The sequence below is a fragment of the Athene noctua genome, chromosome 1 (genome assembly GCF_965140245.1).
Source record: "Athene noctua chromosome 1, bAthNoc1.hap1.1, whole genome shotgun sequence".
NCBI lineage: Eukaryota > Metazoa > Chordata > Aves > Strigiformes > Strigidae > Athene > Athene noctua.
In genome coordinates, this window is record NC_134037.1 from 1,708,820 (window position 1) to 1,732,943 (window position 24,124).

Here is a 24,124-nt window from a genome sequence, read left to right on the forward strand (position 1 = left end):
GAGCCCCTTCCCCACATGCCCCCCTGCACCAGCACACGGCTGATCCTGTGTCCCGTGTCTGCCTGGTTAGGAGAAACTGGAGCATCTTGAAGGGGTTTTTGTGTCTTCCCTTCCCGGGCTGAGGGCTGCCAAGCCTTAGCGAGCCTGGTGAACACTGGAGAAGGTCGAGGTGTCCCTGCCCATGGCAGGGAGGCTGGAAGTAGATGATCTTTAAGGTCTCCTTCCAACCTCAACCATTCTATTATATGATTCTATGATACAATTTGTGTCTGCTTGCCTGCTGTTAGGGATTTTTTCTCAGAGGAGTCCTTGGGAGATACCCCATGCCTCACTGGTCAAAAAAAATGTGCAGCAGCCTGTTAGTGCTGCCAGGCAGCTGGGACCAAGGCCCGGTCTGCTGCCCTTAGCCCCTGCCTGGAGCAGTAAGTCCCTCTCGCATTCTTCCAGGTTCTCAATGAGACCCTTTGCCCAACCTGGGACCAGCTGCTGGTCTTCGACAATGTGGAGCTGTATGGAGAAGCCCATGAGATGCGGGATGACCCTCCCATAATTGTCATTGAGATCTATGACCAGGACACAGTGGTAAGATGAATCCCAGCAAAAGAAAATGTTTATGATTTAGATGCTGCGATCGCTGCCGAGTCAGGGGCAAGGCAGATGGAGCAGAGGATGTGAGAATTAACGTTTCCTCCTGACCCTTGGAAGATGGTCCCCCGACATCTCCCATGGCATGAGCAGCCTCTGCTGCTCATTAGATCTGAGACTCAACTTAATGATATCTTAGTTTTGGAGAGTGAAGCAAAAGCTTTTGTGAGGCTGGAGGCACAGAAACATTACCTAAGCCTTTCCCTTTAGAAAAGCTGCTCAGCTCTGGCCTCCTTGCTGTCCCAGGCCACCTCCTTCCCCTTATTTGAAGAAGCCAGGGGTGAAAACTCACTGAATTCTGGTGTCCCAGGCCCAGTGGGTTGGTCCTGTTCTGACCACGATGGGAAGAGCTGTGGGGACTCACCTGGGAGACCTTATGTTGGGTCAGCAAACCCCAGCGCTCTGTGCCTCTGCAGGGCAAAGCTGACTTCATGGGCCGCACCTTTGCCAAGCCGGTGGTGAAGATGTCGGATGAGGAGTACTGCCCCCCGCGCTTCCCCCCGCAGCTGGAGTACTATCAGATCTACCGGGGCAACTCCACAGCAGGCGACCTGCTGGCTGCCTTCGAGCTGCTCCAGGTACCAGCTGGCCAAAGCCACCCCAGACCAAGGGAGGGAAAGGATGGGATGGAGAGTTGCAAGGGAGCAGGGCTTAACCCATGCTTATATATTTTGGGTTCTGCAAAGAGCAGGTAGTTCATACAGCCTAGAAAAGCTAGAAGGGTTTAACACAGCTACCAAGCAAGTGAGGGGGCAGCTCCTGCCTGGTTATGCTGGTCAGGATGATGTGCAGCAAGTCCCAGGTATCCTGTTGGACAGGACACCCCACTAAAAGTGTTGCATTAGCCCAAACTCTTTACAACATCGCTGGGACATGGGAGATGCCAGTGGGAGTCCTGGTGTTCTTGGAGATGCCAATTTGAAGGTTTCAGGAAAAAGGGGTGTGAGTTCATAGCAGCACCCCAAGAACATGGTGAAATTTGAGCCTCGTAGTCTGTGGAGGTGGCAGAGTTAAACTCTCCCTCTTCTGTGCCTCCTTTCCCATACACTGTGTGCTGCTTACAGCTGAGATGGACAAAAGACTCCTTCCCAGCAGATCCTAATCCATGCTGCATCTCTTCCAGATCGGCCCTGGGGGCAAGTCAGACCTGCCCCCAATCGACGGCCCCACAGACATGGACCGGGGCCCCATCCTGCCAGTGCCACTGGGGATTCGGCCGGTGCTGAGTAAATACAGAGTGGAGGTAATTACCTTGGAGCACCAGGTTTTAGTGTTGTGTGGGGCAGGAGAGCCTGGCCACGGGTGTGTGAAGGCCAGGAGGGATCTCTGAGGTTCTGGTGGTGAGCTGGGCACCCAGACCAGATGTCTGCACTGCAAGGATCGGTCTGTACGGGCTGCAGCAGTCCAGAAAGAACAGGCAACTAGATCACTCCTTGCTGCCTTAAATGTGAGCACCATAGCAAGTAAACAGCCCTGGGGCTGAGACACGATGCAGGTTAGACACATGTAATACATCTGCACCCAAAGCAGCCCCCCGGGGCAGGTAAGCTGCACCCCACCAATCTCGGGCACGGAGGGCAGGGTGCCTCTGTGTATCTGTAGATACCTAAAGGGTGATGTGTCCAAGCAGGGTCTCTCTCCCTTGGTGGGCGATGGGTGACCCAGGCAATGCAGCCGGTGACCTTCGGCGCACGGTTGTAGGTATCTCCGCTCAGGTGAGCTGCTGCTGACCAGATCTCCAGGTCTCTGCAGGGATGCCAGCTCCTGGTCTTCCAGACATTTGCATCTGGTTAAACAAATTGTTATTTGTCTGATGGGCAAGGTGAATACAGCCACGGGGAATCAGGAGGTGAAAAAAATTTCTCAGTTTAGGGGAGCTTTTTGTCATGGTAGAGGTCTGTTATCCTAAGAAGGGGGAGGGAAGTTTCTCCAGTGATACCATTTGATAAAATGATGCCAGTGCTGACTCAAGAGCCACTGTGGGTGGACAAGCCCATCTGGTCCTGCTCTACAGAGTCCCATGGCAGAAAAAGGTGAGAAAGAGACAGGCAGAAGAGGGAGTGTCGAGGGCAGCGGGTTGGAGGTCTTAGGCTGCTGCAGATCAGGGCGGGGTGGATGATGTGGGGTGTCAGAGCGAGACTGTGCTGCAACCCCGAGCCACGTGGGGGAGGAGAAGGTGCCTCGGGGACCCACCGCTGCCCAGGCGATGACATCTGGAGTAGGGCCCCTGCTCCTGGGGGACTGGAGAGCCAACTCCTTTGCCTCAAGCCTGGCTCCAGCCAGGGGCAGTCCCTCTCACATTTATGTTCTTCCTTCTCCCCCTCCTGCCCTAGATCTTGTTCTGGGGGCTCAGAGATCTGAAGAGAGTGAACCTGGCCCAGGTGGACCGGCCCCGTGTGGACATTGAGTGTGCTGGGAAGGGGGTGCAGTCAGCCCTTATCCAGAACTACAAGAAAAACCCCAATTTCAGCACTTTGGTCAAGTGGTTTGAAGTGGTGAGTGTTTCCTCTTCTCCCTGAGCCCACAACTGCAATCCAGATTTTCTGGAGCCCAGACCATGGCTCCCAGCTCCTCGCTTCAGTGTCCCCTCCGCGATGGGGGACGTGAGCACCATCCCAGCTGGCGATGGCCTTTCTCTGAGCACTCCCAAGCCACTGCTGGAGCTGCTCTTCCTCCAACACAACCCCCGGTTTAGTCCCTGCTGGCCAAAGCAGACATCCCACAGCCCACACCCAGCCCTTGGTAACCAGCACATCTTTGCCTCCCAGGACCTCCCGGAGAATGAGCTGCTCCATCCACCCCTCAACATCCGGGTGGTGGACTGCCGGGCTTTCGGGCGTTACACCCTGGTGGGGTCCCACGCTGTCAGCTCCCTCCGAAAGTTCATCTACCGCCCACCCGACAAGAAAGCCCAGCACTGGAATATGACAGGTACCAGGCGTGGGCCATGGCATGCAACTGGGGCCATGGAGAGGAGGGAGATGGGTTGTAAGGACTACGGGACATTGCATGCTTGTTGGTTGGGCAAATAATGCTTCAGGGTTTGGGTTAAGGGGGTGAGAAGGCACAGGGCAAGGCTATGATTCCCCTTTGGTGTTTTTTTTGATCTCTGGGTCTCACTGCGGTGTTCCCCCTGATACCTATAAGACAAGAAAGGCTTGTTCACCTCTGACATCTCTGCAGCTTCATGGTGCCAGACTCCCCAAATGCTCCCCAAGACTGGGAGATGAGTTTGCCATGCTCTATGCCTGCTGCTGCTTTGAGCAAAGACTAGAAAGCTAGATTGGGGCTGGGGGTGGCCACCCTCTTAATCCCAACCACCACCCCGTCTATCAGCACTGGAGAATTCCCCGCAGCAAAACCCATCATCAACCCACTTGCCCTGCAGCCAGCACAGCAGCTGAGGCCTTGGTGAGCCACGGGAATTGCTCATCTCCTCCCAGTCCTTGGTGGGAGTGAAGGTACTCTTGGTCGGGCAGAGACAGGGGCAGATGTCAGACAGATGGCTCTGGGGGCCATCCCTGGTTCCAGCCAAGGTCTGGACCTGTGGTTGTGTCCATGCCAGGTGATTCTTTCAGGGCAAGCATCTTCTCTGCCTCTTCTCTGGACACTGGTGTAGGTGGGAAAAAAAAAAAAATCCTTTCTTATCATCTGCTTTCCTTTGCTATGGAGCGGTTATCTGATCATGCTGTAAGGGTCTGTGCTCATATCCTCCGCTCTTCTCTGAGCAAGGCGGTCACACATCACTCCTACATGAATCTTTAGGATCTCACCTGAGCTCTCAGTTTCTCCTCTACACTGTCCTTCTCTCTTGTTCTTTCTCGTCCTCTGTCCTCTGTCCAGCTAAACACCTCAACGGGTATGTGGCAATGGCCAACGGGGCCCATCGCTCTCACCCCACAGGGGAGATCGTTGTCAATATGGAACCTGAGGTTCCCATCAAGAAGATGGAGACGATGGTGAAGCTGGAAGCTGTGAGTATCCATATGTCAGCGCCACTTCAGCATCTCTTTCCTCACTGAATTGACAGTCTTTGAGGGATTCCACCCAAATAGAAGCTGCCTTCTCCTGCTGAACATGGCGTTGGGCTGAGGCTTGGATGCTTGGGTCATTGTCATGGTTGATCCTGATGTTTGGGTTGTCAGTCCTACAAATGGACCTCTTTCTGTCCTCCCAGAAATCAGCTGGTGCTTGCTGCCCAGTAAAGACTGTCCTGGGCTTAGCAAACTTGACAGCTTTATGTTTGCCTTCGGAAACAGGCAGATGACAATGAGCACCCACAAACACAACCCTGTGCCTATCTGTGACCAACACAGGCACAAGTGGCCCATCAGAAACTCTGCACTGCATTCAGCTCTGGGGCACCAACAGCAGAAGGACACGGACCTGCTCCAGCGGGGCCAGAGGAGGCCACGGAGATGCTGGGGGGGCTGGAGCCCCCCTGTGAGGACAGGCTGGGAGAGTTGGGGGGTTCAGCTGGAGGAGAGAAGGCTCCGGGGAGACCTTAGAGCGGCCCCCCAGGGCTGGAAGGGGCTGCGGGAAAGGGAGGGGAATGATGACACTTTTTACAAGGGCAGGTAGTTAGGGTAAGGGGTGACAGTTCTAAACTGACAGAGGGAGATTCAGTTTAGATCTGAGGCAGAAATTGTTCCCTGTGAGGGGGTGAGGCCCTGGCACAGGCTGCCCAGAGAAGCTGTGGCTGCCCCCTCCCTGGAAGGGCTCAAGGCCAGGTTGGACGGGGCTTTGGGCAACCTGGGCTGGTGGAAGGTGGCCCTGCCGATGGTAGGGGGTTGGAACAAAAAGATTTTTAAGGTCCCTTTCCACTCAAACCAGTCTGGGATTCACTGATAAATACCCCATCCCCACAGCTGCAGTGACCCGGCACACACTGTGCAGCCTCTGCAAGCAGCCAGGGTCATGCAAGTTTCCCTGATACTTTTTCCTTTTTACAATAGCTGTGAGACACTCAGGTGCCTGCATCAGCTCCGTGACATACCTGTTCAGCTCTTTGAAATGCCTGTTCGGCACTTGGGTCGCTGCACAACCGCTGTACAGCAGGTCTGAGCCGAGCAGGACACGGGCGATGTGCAGAGCTGGTCTGGGCACACAGAGTCCATCTGAGGTGGCCAAAGCTCTTCAGACCTGTTGTGTATGCTCTGAAAATTTGGCACTGTATGCACTGGACAGGCAGCATGTCCCAGAGGCATCAGGGTTTTTTTCACACACTGGCATTTTCTTGCCCAGAACAGGAATTTCAACTGCTGCTCATACCCGGAGCTCCCTCCACAAAAAGAAACAGATTTCTTTTTTCGGGAAGCCCTTTGCAGTAACACACACACACACGACCCCTGAGACAAGCAGCACATGTGCATACATGCCTACAGGCATGTTGTGGGCTCCAGATGTGCATGGCCCCTCACACGTGTGCATTTACAGGAAGGCTATGGCACATCCCAAGCTCACAAGCACACGTGTACGGATACATACAGACACCCCGCAAGGTCCCGGGTGCATCCACACATGCAGAGTTCCTCGTATGTGCACAAAAAGCTGTATCGTACACGTCTGCTCACACAGCTTCATGCAGGAGGAGTTGCATGGATGTATCTTGAATGCCCCAGTGTTCTTGCTTTTTGAAACCTGCCACAGTGGCTTGCAGACCTTCCGAGACAGACAAGAAAAGCTCCAAGGGAGCAGAAAGGTGTTACCATGCTGAAGGCCAAGGGTTTTTTCCAGCCCCTCGCTGCCAGGGCCTGTGTTTCTCCCTTAGCGGGGAGCGAGAGGAACGTCTCTGATGCGGAGATGGGTGGGTGCGTCACGGCACACATCCCCCTGCTTGCAGAGCTCTCCCAGCCAGGGCTCTTCATCCAAGGCCCTGGGTTCCTCCTGCCCCTGGGGAGCCGTCAGTGACGAGTGTGCCGGGGGGTGTGTGTGCATTCGGCTGAGGCTGTGCTGCTAACCCGCTCTCCCTGTTCCCTTCCACCCCCCGGCGCAGAACTCCGACGCGGTGGTGAAGGTGGATGTGGTGAGTGACGGATCTGCTCTGCACCCCCGCTCCCAACCCTCCCCATCCTACCCTTCTGTGTGGCTTTCAAGGGACTGTGCATCCTCTCCATCCCCAAGATAGGCGGGGACCAGCACCCTTCGTCCCAAGGCAGAGGCAGCGTGGCATTGTCTCGTCACTACATGTGGCAGTGGCCTGGTTCCTGCAGGTTGGGAAGCTCTTCTGGGCCAGCACTTCCCAGCCCCGCTGTCCCAGGAGGAGCAGGGTAGACAGGACCCTGTGAGAGAGATGCTGGTTATTCCCACCACAACTGGAAAAGGCTTTGTTGCACCTCTGGGTGGGCCCAGGGTACTTTGCTGGGCAGAGGGAGGGTTGTTACCCTGTAAGGTTCAGGAGCTGCAGCCTGGGAAACACGTGGATGAAAGGGATGAGGAGAAGGTGGGGATGTCTTGGGGCTCTGGGACTGTCTCTCTGGAGCCGTGGGCATCTTGCTTTGCTGCTCCGTGCCTCAGTGTCTGCGGCTGTGAAAGGGGGAAAATGTCATGAGGCCACCCAGCCTGGAGGGTTTTGCTTTCTCAGGTGCTTCACCCACCACCTTGGCACTTCACGAGGCATTTCGCTTTCATCTGATCCCTCTTCTTCTCTGGCTGTGCTTCCCTTGTCCCTGCAGACTGAGGAAGAGAAGGAGAAAAAGAAAAAGAAGAAGAAAGGAGGAGGAGGAGGAGGAGAAGAGGAAGTAGAAGAGGAGGAGCCGGACGAGAGCATGCTGGACTGGTGGTCCAAGTATTTTGCTTCAATCGAAACTATGAAGGAGGTGGGTGTATATAGGAGGGGGGTGTATTGTAGAGGGGAAGAGGAAAATTTTGTTTCCTGCCTGCAAGGTCTCACTTATTTCCAGCTACTTCCAAAGGCTTGGGGCTGGCCTGCTTTCCTTGCTAACCTTGCCTGACTGCCAGCAAGACAGAGCTGAGCAGGATTCCTCTTCCTCGAGTGCACTTGGTGACTGCTTTGTTCTCAGACACGGGTATTTAACAGCATCAGTGCTGCAGGCTGCACTCGGTGACTTTGATTTCCCCAGCGCTGCCAGAACCTCGCTGGCGGCTCTAAGGGGAAGAGCGAGCTGTGACCCTGGGTTAGGCACCGCCAGGGAGCACAGAGACCTTGGCACAGGCACCCACTCCCTGTTTGCTTCCTTTCTCCCCCAGCAACTCCGGCAGCAGGAGGCAGCCGCAGCAGAGGCGGAGGAGAAGGAGGAGCTGGAGATTGCAGACGGTAAGCAGGTTGTGAAGGAGAGAGGGAGCGTGGCAGGGGAGGCTGCACCAGGGCTCCTTCTGGTGCTTGCGCATCCCTTTCGGCGCCGCCTGCTGCTTTTCTGCCATCCCAGATGTTCAAACTTGTTGTATATCCCCGTGCAGGATCTGGTTTTGTGAACGCAAGCCTGGTGTGGGCTGGGCTGGGTTAACACACCAGGTGAATCCACTGGGAGGAAGGCCCAGTGACACAGACTAGTGACCAGGACCCGTGTTACTGTCCGAAGGTGGCTTGTGCAATCACGACTCGATACGTCATTAGAAGTCCTGTCGCTTTGGCTGTGCAGATGTGTTAGCCACAGGGCTGTGTGCTTGAAGTCTCAGCCCTTTGACTACTTCTCAATCAGCTTCATGGAGTTTTCCATCCTCGTTTTGTAGGAGGCTTAAAAATATTTTCTTTTTTTGCTCCAGTTTTGCAAGGGAAGGTTCAATCAGACAAAAGGTCTGAGATGCTTCTAATCTGGGTGCTTTTCCCTGCATGTGGAGGCCTCCTTGTCTGCTGTTCTAGCACAGGCAGGGAGGAAAAATACACACTTTTAGGGAAAGTTCTCTGAACTATTTTCAATACTGTGTTGCAGTAAGATGAATCGTGCCCTAAATGCGTTTTCTCTGAAGGAAGTCAGGGGGTCTGTAGCTCAGATAAGGTGTTGCAGATGTCTAAATTTGAGCGAGACAAATTTTGTACCCCAAGGGATGGGGGCCAGGACTACAGGTGGGCTGGAACATGTTGGTCAAGGGTGACTTTGGTTGCAGCCTGGAGGCTCCTTGCCAGTCCCACCAGTGGGGCTTGCAGGGTTTTCCCTGAGGTTTTGGGGCCGCTCCTGTTTAACATCTTTATTGAGGATCTGGACGAGGGGATCGAGTGCCCCCGCAGTCAGTTTGCAGATGACACCCAGTTGGGTGGGAGTGTTGGTCTGCTCGAGGGTAGGGAGGCTGCAGAGAGACCTGGACAGGCTGAGCGAGGGGCTGAGCCCAGCTGGGGGAGTTTCACTGAGGGCAAATGCCGGGGGCTGCCCTTGGGCCACAACAACCCCCGGCAGGGCTACAGGCCTGGGGAGGAGTGGCTGGAGAGCTGCCGGTCAGAGAGGGGCTGGGGGGGCTGAGAATGAGCCAGAGTGTGCCCAGGGGGCCAAGGAGGGCAACGGCATCCTGGCTTGTGTCAGCACTGGCGTGGCCAGCAGGGCCAGGGAAGGGATCTGAGCCCTGGGCTCGGCACTGGGGAGGCCGCCCCTTGATTCCTGGGTTCAGTTTTGGGCCCCTCACTACAAAAAGGACATAGAGTTACTTGAACATGTCCAGAGAAGGGCAACGGAGCTGGGGCAGGGTCTGGAGCACAGGTCCTATGAGGAGCGGCTGAGGGAACTGGGATTGTTTAGTCTGGAGAAGAGGAGGCTGAGGGGAGACCTCATCACCCCTACAACTACCTGAAAGGAAGCTGCAGAGAGCTGGGTTTGAGCCTCTTTAGCCCAGTAGAAAGTGAAGGACAAGAGGGAATGGCCTCGAGTTGCGCCAGGGAAAGTTCAGACTGGATATTAGGAAGCATTTCTTTCCAGAAGGGGTTGTTGGGCGTTGAAATGGGCTGCCCAGGGAGGTGGTGGAGTCCCCATCCCTGGAGGGGTTCAAGAGTAGGGTCGATTTGGAGCTTAAGGATCTGCTGTAGGGGAGAACTGTGCTGGGTGAACGATTGGACTAGATGATCTCCAGGGTCCTTTCCAACCTAGATAATTCTGTGATTCTCTGACTTTCACTCATGCTCTTGACATGTCCCATGTCCCCTCACGACAGCAGGTTGCTGTCATGCCCAGGCAAGGCAAAATCCATTAGCTGAGAAAAATAGAGAGCCTGATTTCTTTGGAAGACTTGTCTTCATATGACGAGAAAGCGAGGCTGGGTCTTGCTGAGCTCAGAGACAACTCTGAGCAGCTTCTTCCTGGGCTTTTGGGGGGTGTCTTGTGTCCCCCCTTGTTTTCTTTCTGTCTCCTGAGAAGGATCCGTTTCCCTTGGCACTCCCATTCCTTCCTCCTTTCCTCTTCCACATTAAGTCTTTGTTATCTCTCTGTGCCCATCTGCATTGCCCAGCAGCCATGAAAGCTGGCAGAGGCAGCGAGGGACAGGGATTGTAGGGGGGTGGGAGATATTTCCTTTGAACGTGCCTTTCTAGGCAGCCTGTTCCCAGGGTGGTAGATGTCCCTGGCTGGTGGTTGCTCTGAATACAGCCCCTAACAGCCTGTTGTTGCAGCTGGTCATGGGCAACACTTCTTTAAGGGCAGAAAGCCTGTGCTTTGGTGCTGAGCATCACTCGCTGTCCCCTCTGTGATACCTAGGCTGGGGTTTTATTCTCCAGGCTGCATACAGCAGGAAAAGTCTCCAGTAGAAGGAAGAAAAGGAGATGCCATGGGCAGGACCAGGTCTTCTCACTGCTGGTGAAGCTAGCCAGAGCCTAGCACTCTGCCCATGTTTTGTAGTCCTCCAAATTACTTCTGCCCAGGTCAGCTCTGGAAGTTCCCTGCACAGAGACTTCTGGGCTCCTGGAGATGCTGTGACCTGGGCAGCAGTGGCCAGAGTCAAGGAAGGACAGGAGAGGTCTGGGGTGGGAGTTGCAAGCAGTAGCAGCTGCCAGCTTTCATGCTCCTCCTGTTTGAAGGACTTTGATCAAGTGTCCCCTCCCTGGCTCCTCCACCGTTCCTCATCCTCATTTCCATCTCCTCCCGCCCCAACTGCTCCCCTCGGACTCAGAAATCAAACTTGATGACTCTCCCATGAAAGGCTCCAAGGGCCAGGCGAAGAACAAGGAGAAGTCCAAGGCTCCCAAAGATGATAAGAAAAAGAAACAACAGGTAGCCCCTGAGCTTCCTGAGAAGAACAAGAAGCAGAAGATTGACGAATTGAAGGTGGGTGTTGGCTGGGCAGGAGGTTGGTTGGCTGCCTGCTGGGAGTCGGGCAGGGTGGCAGTCCCAGCCCCCTGGAGATCAGGGCAGGGTGGATCAACCCTGCATGAGGCACTTGCCTATCAAGGGGTATCCAACCCCAGGTGAGACGTGCCTTGGCTTCTCTGTAGTTTGAAGGAGTCAGAGGTAACACACTTTATAGAAAAGGTGTCACTCTGGGATAGGATCGTCCCTGGGGCAGCTTGGACGTGCCCTGGCTGGAGGGGAGAGTTTTCTTGCCAGGCCTCAGGGCTCTGGTTCATTGTGCTGGCCCGTGGTGTTTATTGGGATTAACGTAGTCTGTGATGCTGGGTCTGAACCTGGGTCTTGCACAGCTGCCTCACCCATTCAGCTGAGCCTTCCTCTTGTACGTTATCAGTTTGGGGGGGTGCTTGTGGCATCAAGATCCAACCCAACGACCTTGGAGATCCTTTCCCCTCCTAGAGAACTGGGCACTGGGAGCTGAGGAGTCTGTGTTCTCTCTGAGTTGCCTCAGACAGTCACCGTATCTCATCCTCACTTTTTTTTTTTAACCTAATTCCCCTCCTTTAACTTTCTGTCATCTCAGGTCTTCGACAAAGAGCTGGAAACAGAGTTTGATAACTTTGAGGACTGGTTGCACACCTTCAACCTGCTTCGTGGGAAGATTGGGGACAATGATGACAATGCGACAGAAGAGGAGCGAATAGTGGGGAGGTTCAAAGTGAGTTTGGTTGCTGAGTTGGGCCAGGGCAGGGGCAGCTTGGGGAGCTCTGGCCAACAGGTTTCTCAGCTGAAGCTGGTTTAGAAAGAAGGGGTTAGGTGCTACAGAAACCAGTTTACTTTGACCCAGCTGCAGGCACCTTGCAGGGAGGGAAAGCCTCCAAGGATGGCCCCAGAAATCAGACAGCACATCTGTGGAGGTGCTGATCTGCAGGCACACAGATCCTGGATGATTCTTACAGAAGGCCAAGGGAAAAACAGCTCCTCTTTCTTGCCCACTGTGGAAATAAATCATGCCCTGGGTTATCGCTGAGCAACTATTCACCAGTACCAGTCACCTGGGCTCATGGCCATGTTCCACCATTGCCAGTCCCCAGGCAGTGTAGGAGCACATCAGCTGTAAGATTCTTGGGCAAGAACCTTTTTGAGGGTGTGATCCTGGCCAGGTGAAGCCTGTCGATGCCAGTTTTGCCCTTTGTTTGCTTAGCAGAGGAGATGAGCTGGCAGTTCCCCACTTCCACCAGGATCAGACACTTTAGGAGCATAGAAATCAGCAGTGGCTTATGTGGTAGTTCCCCGATTTTCCAGCCCATCCCTTGTCAGCCCTTTTACTCCCATTGCTTTTGTCCTGTCAGTTTTTGTTCTGTGGAATCCCTGTCCATGAGCTCCTTGCTAGCCTGATCCCTCTGCAGGCCTCCTTCCCTTTGTCCAATTCCTCTGCTCGTGGTTGTAACCCCTGAAGAGGTACGTGTGTGGTGAAGGAGTTTTCCAGATCTGGCCTGTCTGCTCCAGTATGTGACTAGAAACAAGGGGATTGTCTGGGTCCGCAGGAAGGGGGGTTTGGGATGGGTCTGCTCCCCCGAGCCCCCGGGCAGCAGGACTCTCATCGGGCCATGCCCTCCCTCACACCAGGGCTCCATGTGTGTCTACAAAGTGCCCCTCCCTGATGATATCACCAAGGAGCCAGGATACGACCCCAACTTTGGCATGTTCCAGGGGATCCCCAGCAACGACCCCATCAACGTGCTGGTCCGGGTCTATATCGTGCGGGTGAGTGTGACTGTGTGGTGTGGGAAGGTGTGATCCTGCGCTCCCTTCCACAGCACAGCACCCAGGAGCTGGTCCCAAAGCCGTAGGGATGTTGGTTTTGAGCTCTCAGGGCATCGAGGCCAAGGACACAGCATGAGGACTGAGGCAGCTCATTGATGGGGCCTTGAATGTTGTCTCCATAGCTGTGTGCTCCAAGCACTGGGAGCAAGACAGATCCAGAGACTTCTCTTCTGGTACGCAGGATGGAGCAGTGGGTCTGTCCCAGTGCTTAACTCAAGCGAGTAATTTGGATCAGCCCAGACGGGGGTGCTGGTTCCTTCCACAGCCGTGACACCTCCGTGATGCTTCACTGAGCAGAACGGGAGCTGGCAGGGTCTAATAGATGCAGTTGAAGGTCATGTCACCTCCTTGAATGTGCACTGCTATGGAGTGTGCTCTGGAAAAAGTCTTTTCCTGAGCCCTAAACTACTCGTCCTTGTGTCCCAGAGCCTGTGAGTGAGGTACTGGAGCCAGGCAGAGAGACCTCTCAGTCCAGCCAGAAGCACCTGGACTGCTCTTTGTCACCACCTTGTCCCAGTGTTTTACAAACACAACCGACTTCAGGCCACATTTCCCACCAGCCTGCTTCTCTGTCCAGTGCTGTGTCCCATTGCCTGGTGGGGTGACACGTGTCCCAGCCATCCCCATCAGACAGGCTGCGGTAGCAGACCCCAGCCTGGTCAGCATCAGCACCAGCCAGGGCTGGCTGGATGTGCCGTGCCATGGGCACCTGCTGTTGTGTGCTGTGGTGGAGGTTGGGACTGGAGAGTTTGGGGATATTCACCCCCTTTATGGGGAGAAGCCAGACGAGCTTGGCCCTAATGCAGTGAGCAAAGAGAACTGGAGTGGAAGGGGGAAGTCTTCTCGACGTCATGGTCAGGTTGTTGCTCTGGCTCTTTCTTTAGAGCCCGTTTACTGATGAGAGATGCCAAGGGAGACCACAATTATTTCTGAGGGGACACAACCAGCCCCAACCCATCCCCAAACCAGGACAGGAATTAACACAAGGCAGGATTTATCCCCAGTTTAAACCAAGCTGCTCTATTCAGGAGGACCAAAGAGCTTAGCCCTGTGCCCATGGCCAGGTGAGGCCAGATGGTCTCAGGGATGGAGAACAGGACTGTCCCTGTCCCTGAATTTTTTGCTGCTGTGGACAGCACTGATCTGTCATCTCCTCTGTTCTCTACAGGCCACAGACCTTCACCCAGCTGACATCAACGGGAAAGCCGACCCCTATATTGCCATCAAGCTGGGGAAGACGGACATCAAAGACAAGGAGAACTACATCTCCAAGCAATTGAACCCTGTCTTTGGAAAGTGAGTTGCCCCAGCCCTGTTACCCCTCTGCACCTGGAAGTGGTGAGCTAAGCCTGAGCCAAGCTTGCCAGCCCTCACACCTGCACTTTAGCCATCCCACAGCTGCCGCTTGGGCTCCACAGACGGGGCTCATGGCACAGAACTTCCCTTACAAGCAGCGTAGGCATCCTCATTTAGGCTGTCTGTCCTTCTTTGCCAAGCAGCATGGTCAGTATGGTAACGGGTGTTCAAGAGACATCCAAGGCTGATCAAGATTAAGTACCTACTTCAGGAATCATTAGGCCTGAACTCCAGTGGGGGTATGGCCTGGCTCTCCAGTGACACACAAACTTAGTTTCGGGGCTTTTGAGACATTCAGGTCAAACAGTCACCCTGTGCCACCTCCTGCCTACAGCTGCTGGATGTGGAACAGCCCACACAGAGATTCGGTTGAACTTCCTGCCCCAAATGTCCTGCGGTGGTAGATGCAAATTAAACACTGTCCACAGGCTGGAGCAGACCCACCTCACCCATGTGTCTGTCTCGAGTAGCAGCCAAACCCTTCAACTGCTTTCCTTCTCCCCCTCCCCTGCTCTCCTTTGGCCCAGATCCTTCGACATCGAGGCCACCTTCCCCATGGAGTCCATGCTGACAGTGGCGGTGTACGACTGGGACTTGGTGGGCACTGACGACCTCATTGGGGAGACCAAGATCGATCTGGAGAACCGCTACTACAGCAAGCACCGAGCCACTTGTGGGGTGTCACAGTCTTACTCCATGTACGAGCAAAGCTTTCTCTGCCCAACCTTCTGCCTGGACCCGTGCCTGGTCTCCTCTTCCACACCAAACCTAGATCTCCTGCAGGAACCTCCCTCCTCGATTGCCTGCTGAGGGGGGACTCTGTGCTGTACCCTCACTCTTAAGACAGGTTTTGTGACCCACACAGCAGAGCAGCAGTGGAAGGGGTTGTAAGGAGCTCAGGGCAGGGAGGAAGGGACTGAGGGGCACTGGTGGGACTGGCCAGAGCTGAAATAGCAGCAGGACCAACACAGCAGTGCTGAGCATCAGGAGTCAAGTGGGGTGTGTTGGCAATTTCAGGTCTGAGTCAGCACAGAGAAAAGGGTGAAAGTGTTAGCAAAGCATAAGGTGGGAGCACAGAGGCATCTACTCTGCTCTGAAGTTTCACATTTGCTGCCTCAGATCCTCTCTCTGCGAATCCTGGGTCCTTCACGGCAGCAGCATTTGTTTTGCTGGCAGAAGGGAACAAAATCACTTTTTCCTCCAAATCTTGCTACTACTTCACTGACCTTGGCCTCCTATTCACAGATATGGTTATAACACCTGGCGGGACCCCATGAAGCCCTCCCAAATCCTGTCCAAGCTGTGCAAAGAGGGCAAGGTGGATGGACCGCACTTCGGGCCAGGAGGAAGAGTGAAAGTTGCCAACAGGGTCTTCACTGGCCCTACAGAGATTGAGGATGAAAATGGTACCTGCTTCATGGGATGAAGGTTGTGGAGGGGAGCAGGGGTCTGGGCTGTCCCCTCATCATCCAGGATTGGAGATAGATATAGTGGCCCCATCACCCCAAATTAGCACTGCAGTCACTCTCTATCTACCACCTTAAAGGGACCTTCCAGTATGTGACCAGTTAGGGTCTTACAGACCACCCAGGCCAGTGGGTTGCTCTCAGAATCGCTCATGGGTGTCCATGGCAGAGCATCACCAAAGCTGCTGTTGAAAACTTCCTCCTGGAAGTGTATCCCCACGGAGCAGTGAAGACAGCCCACCCTGGTCTCTCTAGGGTTGAAGAAGCCATTCCCCATGTGGAAGCTGCATCCCCAAACAACGGTGGTGTCCCAACGCACTCACGTGTGCTCAAGGAAGGCAAAGGCAGGCTGGGGGGGTGCAGAAGAGGAGGAGAATGTGGTCAGCAGATACAGAGCTTGTTCAGTCTGGGACAGTGCAGCCTGGCAGGGGACCTGGACCTTCTGTAAAAGACTACCAGACTCAGAGAGAGGTGAAAGGGAGGGGTTAGGAAGACTTGGCTGAAGTGTGCGCAAGGAAACAGCCAAGAGTAGCGCGTGGACACTTCTGCTCCCTTGGAGTAGGAACAGGGTTCTTTGCTGTCCCTGGGGTGTCTCAGCCCTCCCGTTGCCCACACAGGCCAGAAGAAGCAGACAGACGAGCATCTGGCCCTGACCGTGCTGCGCCACTGGGACAACATCCCCCGGGCGGGCTGCAGGCTGGTCCCCGAGCACGTGGAGACGCGCCCGCTGCTGAACCCCGACAAGCCGGGCATCGAGCAGGTCCTCAAAGGCCCAGAGCCGAGCGGAGGCAGTGCGGCAGAGCCGCCGAGCAGGGCACAGAGGTGGCTGCTGGGCAGACCAGCCGTAACCCTCCCTGCCGTGGGCAGGGGAGGCAGGAGGAGTGTCCTGCCGAGTGTGGCACTCGGGCCTCAACGGCCCTCAGCAGTCACCCGCAGACTAAATCCTCAGCACCTCTCCTGCTCCAGCCTGCCCCCGTGTCCTACCCCCAAGTCCCGTTGTCCCCTGACTCCCCCTGCACCCCAGCACCACACCGTGCCCCAAGCCACTTCTGCAGGGGGTGGAGAAGGTCATGGCACGGAGGAACCCTGCCCTGCCCCACCTCTGGCAGGGTTCAGCGCGGCGGCCCTGCCCCACATCTGGCATGGCCAGGCTGATGTTGATGGGCAAGAGGAGCTGGGAGGGGGCCCGGCTGGAGGCGGGGGAAGGAGGGCCCGGGGGACCTGACTGCACCTCTCCAACCTTGCAGGGTCGCCTGGAGATGTGGGTGGACATGTTCCCCATGGACATGCCAGCGCCCGGCCCTGCCATTGATATTTCTCCCAGGAAACCAAAGAAGTAAGGAACCTCCCAGCCAGCCAACCCCCCGGAAAACACAGGGCTGGGCCTGGAGCTCCTCCCCTCTCCTGCTGCTGCCCCATAGCCCAGCCCAGCCCCCTGCCTGGGTACCTCGGCCACGCTGGCATTTCCAGAGATCCCAAGACTAGAGGCAGCGAGAGATGTCTTCCCCTTCCAGAGCTGCCCCTGAAGGGTGGTACCTACCCCGTCCCATGCCCTGCAGCTTCCCAACTTTCTCATCCGTGTAGACTGGGAAATTAAATTGTTCCCCAGTCCCCAGCACAGGAGGGCTCCCCGCAGCCCAGTGCAGCCAGCCCTGACCCCCTCGCAGGCCAGGGGCAGGGGCAGCCCAGGGCAAGGCGTCCCCAGCCAGTTTGGATGGGCCCTTTCCGGGAGGTGGTGGCCAGAGCCCGGGGTGGGGAGGGTTACTGGGACAGAGCTGCTCAATCCAAGCAGGACTGAGCAGGCAACAAGCAGTGTAGTTAGAGTTATTTCCTCCCCACCCTGCCCTCTCCCTACTCATTCAGAGAGAAGACAGCCATTTCTTCCCTCGCCATCCCTCCTAGCCCTGCCTTACCCTGCTAGACTGTGTCCTTGGGTCCCTTTCTCCCCCCTGGGGCCAGGATACAGGGATGGCACTGGGCATCCCTGGGGGAGTCCCTTGTGCTCCCGTGCCCAGCGGATGATGTCTTGGCTGGAGAGAAAGTCCCTTGATCCCAGTGGCAGGGCAGGCAGCTGCAGGAAAGCTGAAGCCAGGGACAAGGCCCAGATGCCAGTGTGGACTGGAAAATCAGAGAGTTGTCCACAGCCCACGAGCTGGAGTGAAAATGTTCCTACTGGTGGGGTGAAGAGAGGGTTTGCAGGTAGATTGCCCGTTTCAAGCAAGGTTATGCCTGGTTATCATCCTCGGGGTGTAATCCATGTCCCCTGTCGTAGCTGAGAGTTCCTGGCACCCTTTGACACTAGTTGTAGGTGCTGGATACAAGCTCCCACCCGTGGGTGCAGACAGGAGGGAGCCGGGACTGGAGGAGATGGCAGGAGTCCCATAGCTGGGCTCAGCCAGGGCATTGCTGGAGGAAGATACCAGAGGAGGTGGGTTAGGGAAACTGTAAATCCCCTTCCCCTCACCCGCAGGACTCCCTGGTAATTCTAGCAATGTGGCTGCAGCAGCCCCCAGCCTTCCTCCTCCAGCCTCTCCACGTCGCAGCTGCACCCTGTGAGGATTCTGCCTTCTGCTCTTCCTCCGCCCGCTCCCACAGAGCTGCTTTCTCCATCATCAAAATTCCCAATGGGGCTGGGAAACCCTGGCTTCCCTCAGCTAAAAGGCAGTGCTGGGAATGTCCCCAAGTCTCTGAACCTGCTGGGGATGTAAGAAGGACTGTGACACCTGTTTCTAATGGGGGACAGCCCTGCTGAGTAAGGTGGGGAAACCAGGGAGAGCGCTGGCCTCAGACCATTTTGTAGACTCTGTTTTAGCCACAAATATATCAAAGATCAAGCCTGGGCTGTCCTGTTGAGCCTTTGGCTTGGGCTTTGCAGAGGTTCAGCACAAAGCGAGGTCCCCAGGGAGTCCCCGGGATCCCTGGAGGGGTTGAAGAGTCGGGCTGAGCCAGCGCTGAGGGATCTGGGGGAGTTGGGAACGGTCAGGGGGAGGGTCATGGTTGGGCTGGGGGAGCTGCAAGGGCTTTTCCAGCCCTTGTCGTGGTGCCTGGCCCTGGTTTCTGGCAGCATCACCCCGTTCCCTCCTATCCCTTCCCCTGCCCCCCTGCCTCACCTCCTTGTCTCCCTTCCTCCTGCCAGATATGAGCTTAGAGTGATAGTGTGGAACACAGACGAGGTCATTCTGGAGGACGATGACTACTTCACTGGCGAGAAATCCAGTGACATTTTTGTCAGGGGGTAGGTACAGCGTGGCATGCCAGCACCACCTCCTCTGCTTCTCCCCGGGGTGGGGGGGGGGAAATTTAGAGCTCACTGGGGTCCCCAGGGTGGTTTTAGAGCAGGAGGTGGGGGATACAGTCTGTGGTGCCAACGCTGCCGTTGTCTTCTGTGCTGTGTTTCTTGCCTCTCCATCTCTCTCTCTCGGCTGCACAACCCGCTGCCTGTGCCTGGCCTGGCTGCCCAGCTTTGAGCTGCGGGTTATTATCTGGAACACTGATGAGGTGCTTTTGGAAGATGATGCTTTCCTGGCAGGAGAGAAGAAGTCTGACATCTATGTCAGGGGGTAATGGCCGAGGCCTCGCTGCTTGGTCCCGTCTGCCCCTCTTCCCCATTTTGAGTTTGCCTTGATGCCCCCACTTGGCATTTCAGCCCTGCAACCTCCGCTTCCAGCAGCTGGAGCCAGATTCCGGGTGGTTCCCGTCTCCGCTTCACTCTCACCCAGCAGTAAGGGAAAGCCTCTTCCAAAACTCGCCCGTACGGAGCTGAGGGGACCCACGCCTGCCCGTAGCCTGGTTCTTTACAGGGCCTCAAGCCAAGGCCACGGCATTTCCAGCCTGTTAAACTGCTCTGTGCTTCCTCTGCAGCCTCGCCAGCTCAGGCCAGATCTCCTCTGCTTTCACCTCATGCTTCTCTCAGAAAACTGGGTCTGTTTTGGCATCTTGGGTTGTATCAGCCCTGTGACATTTCTGCAAGGGTGCTGAATCTGAGAATGCTGCGGCCTTTCCCCATCGGTGTGGTGGGGGATCACCCAACCTTTGCGTCCTGTGGGGCAGAGCCGGGCATCGGCACGCTCAGAGCCTCAGCAAACAACCCTGTGTTAGGTGCCTGGTGTGGATCGGGTCCCTGCTGGCTCTATTCCCTCAGGACAAATGCAGACAAATCCTGAGGGCACCCTGGGGAACAGAGATGCCCTAGCTCATCAGAGAAAGGGGCTGGGGGCCACTCACAGTCTTTAAAACAAAGCTGTGTTTCCTACATCCCAGACTTATTGATCTGGACCATCCTCCATGTCCTTTTTGCTCTGGGAATCCTGCTCAGTCGAGCCAGAAAATTAGGGGTACAAACACATGTGATGATAAGGTGGGCATGGCCACCCCATTTCCCAGGGTGGTGTGACTGGGACCCCACTGTCTTCAGCGACACGGCGCCCACGGTGCCTGGCTGAGCTGGGTCCCTTTGGTGGAGTTTGGGTCAGCAGAGACCATCCCACCCTCAAGCAGAGCCTGCAGCAGGCCCTAAAGACCTCTGATTGGCTCAGTAGTTGTGCCCTGACACGGGGACCCTGCGGTGACTAGCGAGAAAGTCTCCACAGCCTTCACCGGGCCTGTCCTCTCCACCAGTGCAGGATGGGGAAATCCTTCCAGAATGCTCTGCTCCTGCCTGCCCGGCAATGCTCCTTGCTCCTGTCCACCTCTTCGACATCTCCCTGCCCAGAGACAGACCTCTGACAACCCGCTTGCATTTCTCGCTCTCAGACCCCTCCTGTTCCTTCTAGGGTCCTCCTGCCCCCATGCCATGCCGCCCCTTGGAGTCGCTGCAGCAGTGATGGAGCCCCAGCCCCTTGCTCACACCTTTCGGGTCCTCCCAGTCTGTCTTGGAGACATCCTGGCTGCACGGACAGGATGGGCCTGTGCGCTCTCCTCCCTCCTGTAACATGTGCCACCCCTCTCACCTCTCTGGGCCCTGCAGGTGGCTGAAGGGTCAGCAGGAGGACAAGCAAGACACAGATGTCCATTACCACTCGCTCACCGGTGAAGGCAACTTCAACTGGCGCTACATCTTCCCCTTCGACTACCTGATGGCCGAGGAGAGGATCGTCATCTCCAAGAAGGAGTCCATGTTCTCGTGGGATGAGACGGAGTACAAGATCCCAGCTCGTCTCACCCTGCAGGTCTGGGATGCTGACCACTTCTCGGCCGATGATTTCCTCGGTGAGTGGAGGGCCCGTTGAGTTGGGGTGACGGGACAGCCATGGCTGGCCAAGTAGGGAGCAGTGTGGGATGAGATAAAGCCTGTATAGGAACAGGACCTGGAAGGGCAGCTCTGCTCCTCAAGCCCACAACATCCTGCAACCCCCCTTTAGATGCTACTGGTAAGAGCAGGTAGGATGAGAGCCCTTGTCTCTGCTGCACAAAGGCTCCTCCTGCAGCAAAGATCTCAGCTTCGCTGTTCCCAGACCTAGTTCAAAGTTGCTCTTCAGGGCAGGAGATACTGACCCAGCCCACCTGCAGCCAAGGACTCAGCATTTTGGGGATGCCAACATCTGTGCTCCCCTTTCTCCTGCCAGGGGCCATCGAGCTGGACCTGAACCGCTTCCCCCGAGGAGCCAAGACGTCGAAACAGTGCAGCCTGGAGATGGTGACGAACGAGGCAGAGCTGCCCATGGTCTCCATCTTCAAGCAGAAGCGGGTGAAGGGCTGGTGGCCGTTCGTGGCCAGAGATGAGAACGATGAGCTGGAGGTCACCGTAAGGATGGGGAAAAGGGAGGGATTTTGCATCCTGGGGACTGCACTCTGTGCAGACACCCTCTGCTCCCCGGCACTTGCCTCTCTTCTCTCAGGTCCCCTCTGTCACCGTGGCTGGGGGGGCTGAGGTGGGGAGCATTGCCTAGTTCCCAGCACAACTCTGCTTCCTGCAGGGGAAAGTTGAGGCTGAACTGCACCTTCTGACAGCAGAGGAGGCAGAGAAATCCCCCGCCGGGCTGGCTCGCAACGAGCCCGACCCACTGGAGAAACCCAAGTAAGTGGGAAACCCCAGTCCCCAGCAGGCACCTGAGCTCTGGGAGATGCTGGGGGTGCTCCCCAGGGGTGGGGGGGAGGCAGGCATGGAGAGGTGCGGAGGGGTCATGCTGGGGGAACGAGGGTCACGAGCAGAGCCAACTCTTTTTTTTCCTTACTCTGTTCCTCCTCTGCCTCGCTTCTTGGCTCCATCCCCTTGCCTGGGCCTCCCACCACCTCCTGCTCCCCTCCAGTCCTCACCACCAGCTTCCAGCTTCAAGTGGAACCCTCACAAACCCGCATTGCTCCATCTGGCACAGCATGCCATCTTCCCTGGCCCACCCTCCTGATTCTCCTGGTTGCGCTCCTCCACTCTGCAGACTTACCCCGGGAAGGGATCCTGCACGTCCCTTTGCCCACCATGTCCACTGCCCACCATCCCGCCCTCCTCTGTGGCTACAGCATTAACGATGGGTGTTTGCTTCCCCTGCAGCCGCCCGGACACGTCCTTCATCTGGTTCCTGAACCCACTCAAGTCCATCAAATACCTCATCTGCACGCGCTACAAGTGGCTCATCATCAAAATCGTGCTGGCCCTGTTGCTCATCGTCATGGTCGCGCTCTTCCTCTACAGCATGCCAGGCTACATGGTCAAGAAGCTGCTGGGAGCATGAAGCTTGGGAGCCTGCCCCATGTCCCCAGCCCCGTGGCACAACCTTCCCCCGTCCCAAGGCCTTCTCCTCCCCGCAGCCTCTCAGCAGCTCTGGGGGAGATCTCCCTCCTGCTGCTGCTGGGGCTCCTCTTTTACATTCCTCCTCTGTGGGTCCCATTTGTGGCTTTAGTCCTAGAGAAATGGGGCTGGAGGATGGAGTCAATCCCGAGGCTGTGCGTCCCTCGCCGGGGCTGGCAGAGGTGCCTGGTGGCTACTGCGGGGCAGCCAGGCTGGGGGGCTCGGAGCCTTTTTCCTCTGGGGGCCATGACTGGTGCCCTGCTGGGGTCTTGGAGCTGCAGGGGAAGGGGAAGGGGCTGCACCACGGGAGCGCTCCCCAGAGGCTCCTTGGAGGGACAGTTGGCACCAAGGCTGAAGCAGGGACCTGGGATGGAGGAACTGGGGCCACACCAGCCCCAGCGGTGGGGGGCCGGGGCACAGAGCAGCCCCCATGCCTGTCCCCCCCCGCCAGCACGGGCGCTGCTCTGCTCCTGGCTCTGGAGGTCACTGACCCCCCAGCCCGGGGGACTCCCGGCAGCGCTGCCCCGAAGCCGCAGAGGCCCTGCAGGGAGCCCTGGGGCTGTACCCGGGGCAGAGCCTGCCTGTCCCTCCCCAGGGCTCCGGCAGAGGCAGGGAAGTGTCCAGCAGCTCCAACCTCTGCCCGGGGTCACCGACCCAGAGGTGGTGGTGGCTGGACAGCCCTGGGGGGGACTCACAGGGAGCCGGGGACTCTGGCACAGCGAGAGCTCCCTGGGGCCTTCTTCATTCTCCCTTTCATGTTGTTTGGATTTCTGTGTATCGCGGCCGGGGTCTGTCCTGCCGGGTGGAGCAGGGAAGGGCTCTTTTCTCAGCTCTCTGCAACATTCAGCTGCTGAAAAGCCACCTTCCCCAGCTTCAGGTGTGCAAGACCCTCACTGGAGAACTGACAGCTCGGAGATGTTTTAGGATACTACTGGTTGAATCAGTCAATAAAAATTGTCTTTCACTTCTGAGTTCTCCACCGCAGTCTCGTGTTAGTGGGGAGAGGGGAGCCCATGACTGGCTGCTTCTCCAGGTGAGCACTTTCCTCCTTCCCTTCATTTCTCCAGCACAGCCTCTTCTCACGCTGCCTCACCCCGGGGCCCGTTCCCTGGGCACACCCCGTTCCCCCGACTGTGGTTCACCTTCCTCTTGCCACCCTACAAGAGAGGGGAGGTGAGCAGGGACCCCAGGGCTCCGTTTGTCCTCCAGCAGGGGCCCCCAGAGTAGGGAGGGGGGCCCTGGGATCCAAAGGGGTCTCTGAGCGAAGGGGCTTTGGCGGTGCGAGCAGCGGCATCGGGGCTCTCCTGGGCTTCCCTGGCTGACATCAGCCCTGGCCCTCTGCCCGCCCCGCAGGATGGCCACCTCCCCCCACCTCTCCCGTGCCCGGTGTGGCACACGGCACCCTCCCAGCATCGCTCCGGGGGGATTTCGGGGACCCGATGGGTTCTCTGCCAGACGTAGACGGTTTTTCCCCAGCCAGGACCAGCTCAAAGCCCATGCCCAGCTCCAGCTGGAGCTCCTCCCGGTGCACCAGCAGGTCCACGCTGTGGAGGATGGCGGCCAGCGTGGGCAGGTCCCGCTCTGGCAGGGGCTCGCTGCGGTGCGGGCAGCTGCCGGTGAGGCACCGCCGGCGCTCCAGGCAGGTGGCGTATTCCTTGCGGATGTCTTGGGAAGCGCTTGGAGCGCCGCGATCCCGAGACTCCTTCAGTGTTCCCAGGAGGTCGCGGCAGACTCGGGTCCCGCCCAGGGACTCCATGAGGGACGTGGCCAGCTCCTCCAGGTCGCTGCTGTGGGAGGAGGAGGGCTGGCTCCTGAGGAGCTCCGAGCTGGTGGCAGCACCGACGTTCCCATCTCGACCCACGTCTCCCGTCCCGTGGGGG

General features: G+C 56.8%; 1 protein-coding gene across 6 annotated transcripts in view; it reads left to right on the top strand.

Moving 5' to 3' along the window:
- The window catches only part of OTOF (otoferlin), a 108,799-nt gene extending 85,587 nt beyond the window's left edge, over nucleotides 1-23,212 (top strand). For 2 of the 6 annotated variants that reach the window (XM_074895399.1, XM_074895401.1), the window contains 22 exons: nucleotides 448-582; nucleotides 1,062-1,223; nucleotides 1,769-1,888; nucleotides 2,979-3,140; nucleotides 3,414-3,576; nucleotides 4,489-4,619; nucleotides 6,641-6,670; nucleotides 7,320-7,463; nucleotides 7,855-7,921; nucleotides 10,726-10,850; nucleotides 11,455-11,589; nucleotides 12,501-12,638; nucleotides 13,867-13,994; nucleotides 14,582-14,752; nucleotides 15,300-15,460; nucleotides 16,138-16,280; nucleotides 16,768-16,856; nucleotides 18,657-18,755; nucleotides 20,487-20,728; nucleotides 21,085-21,263; nucleotides 21,436-21,536; nucleotides 22,008-23,212. In XM_074895399.1, the coding sequence (XP_074751500.1) occupies nucleotides 448-582; nucleotides 1,062-1,223; nucleotides 1,769-1,888; nucleotides 2,979-3,140; nucleotides 3,414-3,576; nucleotides 4,489-4,619; nucleotides 6,641-6,670; nucleotides 7,320-7,463; nucleotides 7,855-7,921; nucleotides 10,726-10,850; nucleotides 11,455-11,589; nucleotides 12,501-12,638; nucleotides 13,867-13,994; nucleotides 14,582-14,752; nucleotides 15,300-15,460; nucleotides 16,138-16,280; nucleotides 16,768-16,856; nucleotides 18,657-18,755; nucleotides 20,487-20,728; nucleotides 21,085-21,263; nucleotides 21,436-21,536; nucleotides 22,008-22,188 (3,006 nt within the window). In that variant the 3' untranslated portion in view covers nucleotides 22,189-23,212. Of the gene's footprint in view, nucleotides 1-447; nucleotides 583-1,061; nucleotides 1,224-1,768; nucleotides 1,889-2,978; nucleotides 3,141-3,413; nucleotides 3,577-4,488; nucleotides 4,620-6,640; nucleotides 6,671-7,319; nucleotides 7,464-7,854; nucleotides 7,922-10,695; nucleotides 10,851-11,454; nucleotides 11,590-12,500; nucleotides 12,639-13,866; nucleotides 13,995-14,581; nucleotides 14,753-15,299; nucleotides 15,461-16,137; nucleotides 16,281-16,767; nucleotides 16,857-18,656; nucleotides 18,756-18,981; nucleotides 19,081-20,486; nucleotides 20,729-21,084; nucleotides 21,264-21,435; nucleotides 21,537-22,007 lie in introns of all 6 variants that reach the window. The other 4 variants (XM_074895400.1, XM_074895402.1, XM_074895396.1 and 1 more) reach the window with 3 other exon arrangements.
- Nucleotides 23,213-24,124: the final 912 nt, after the last annotated feature.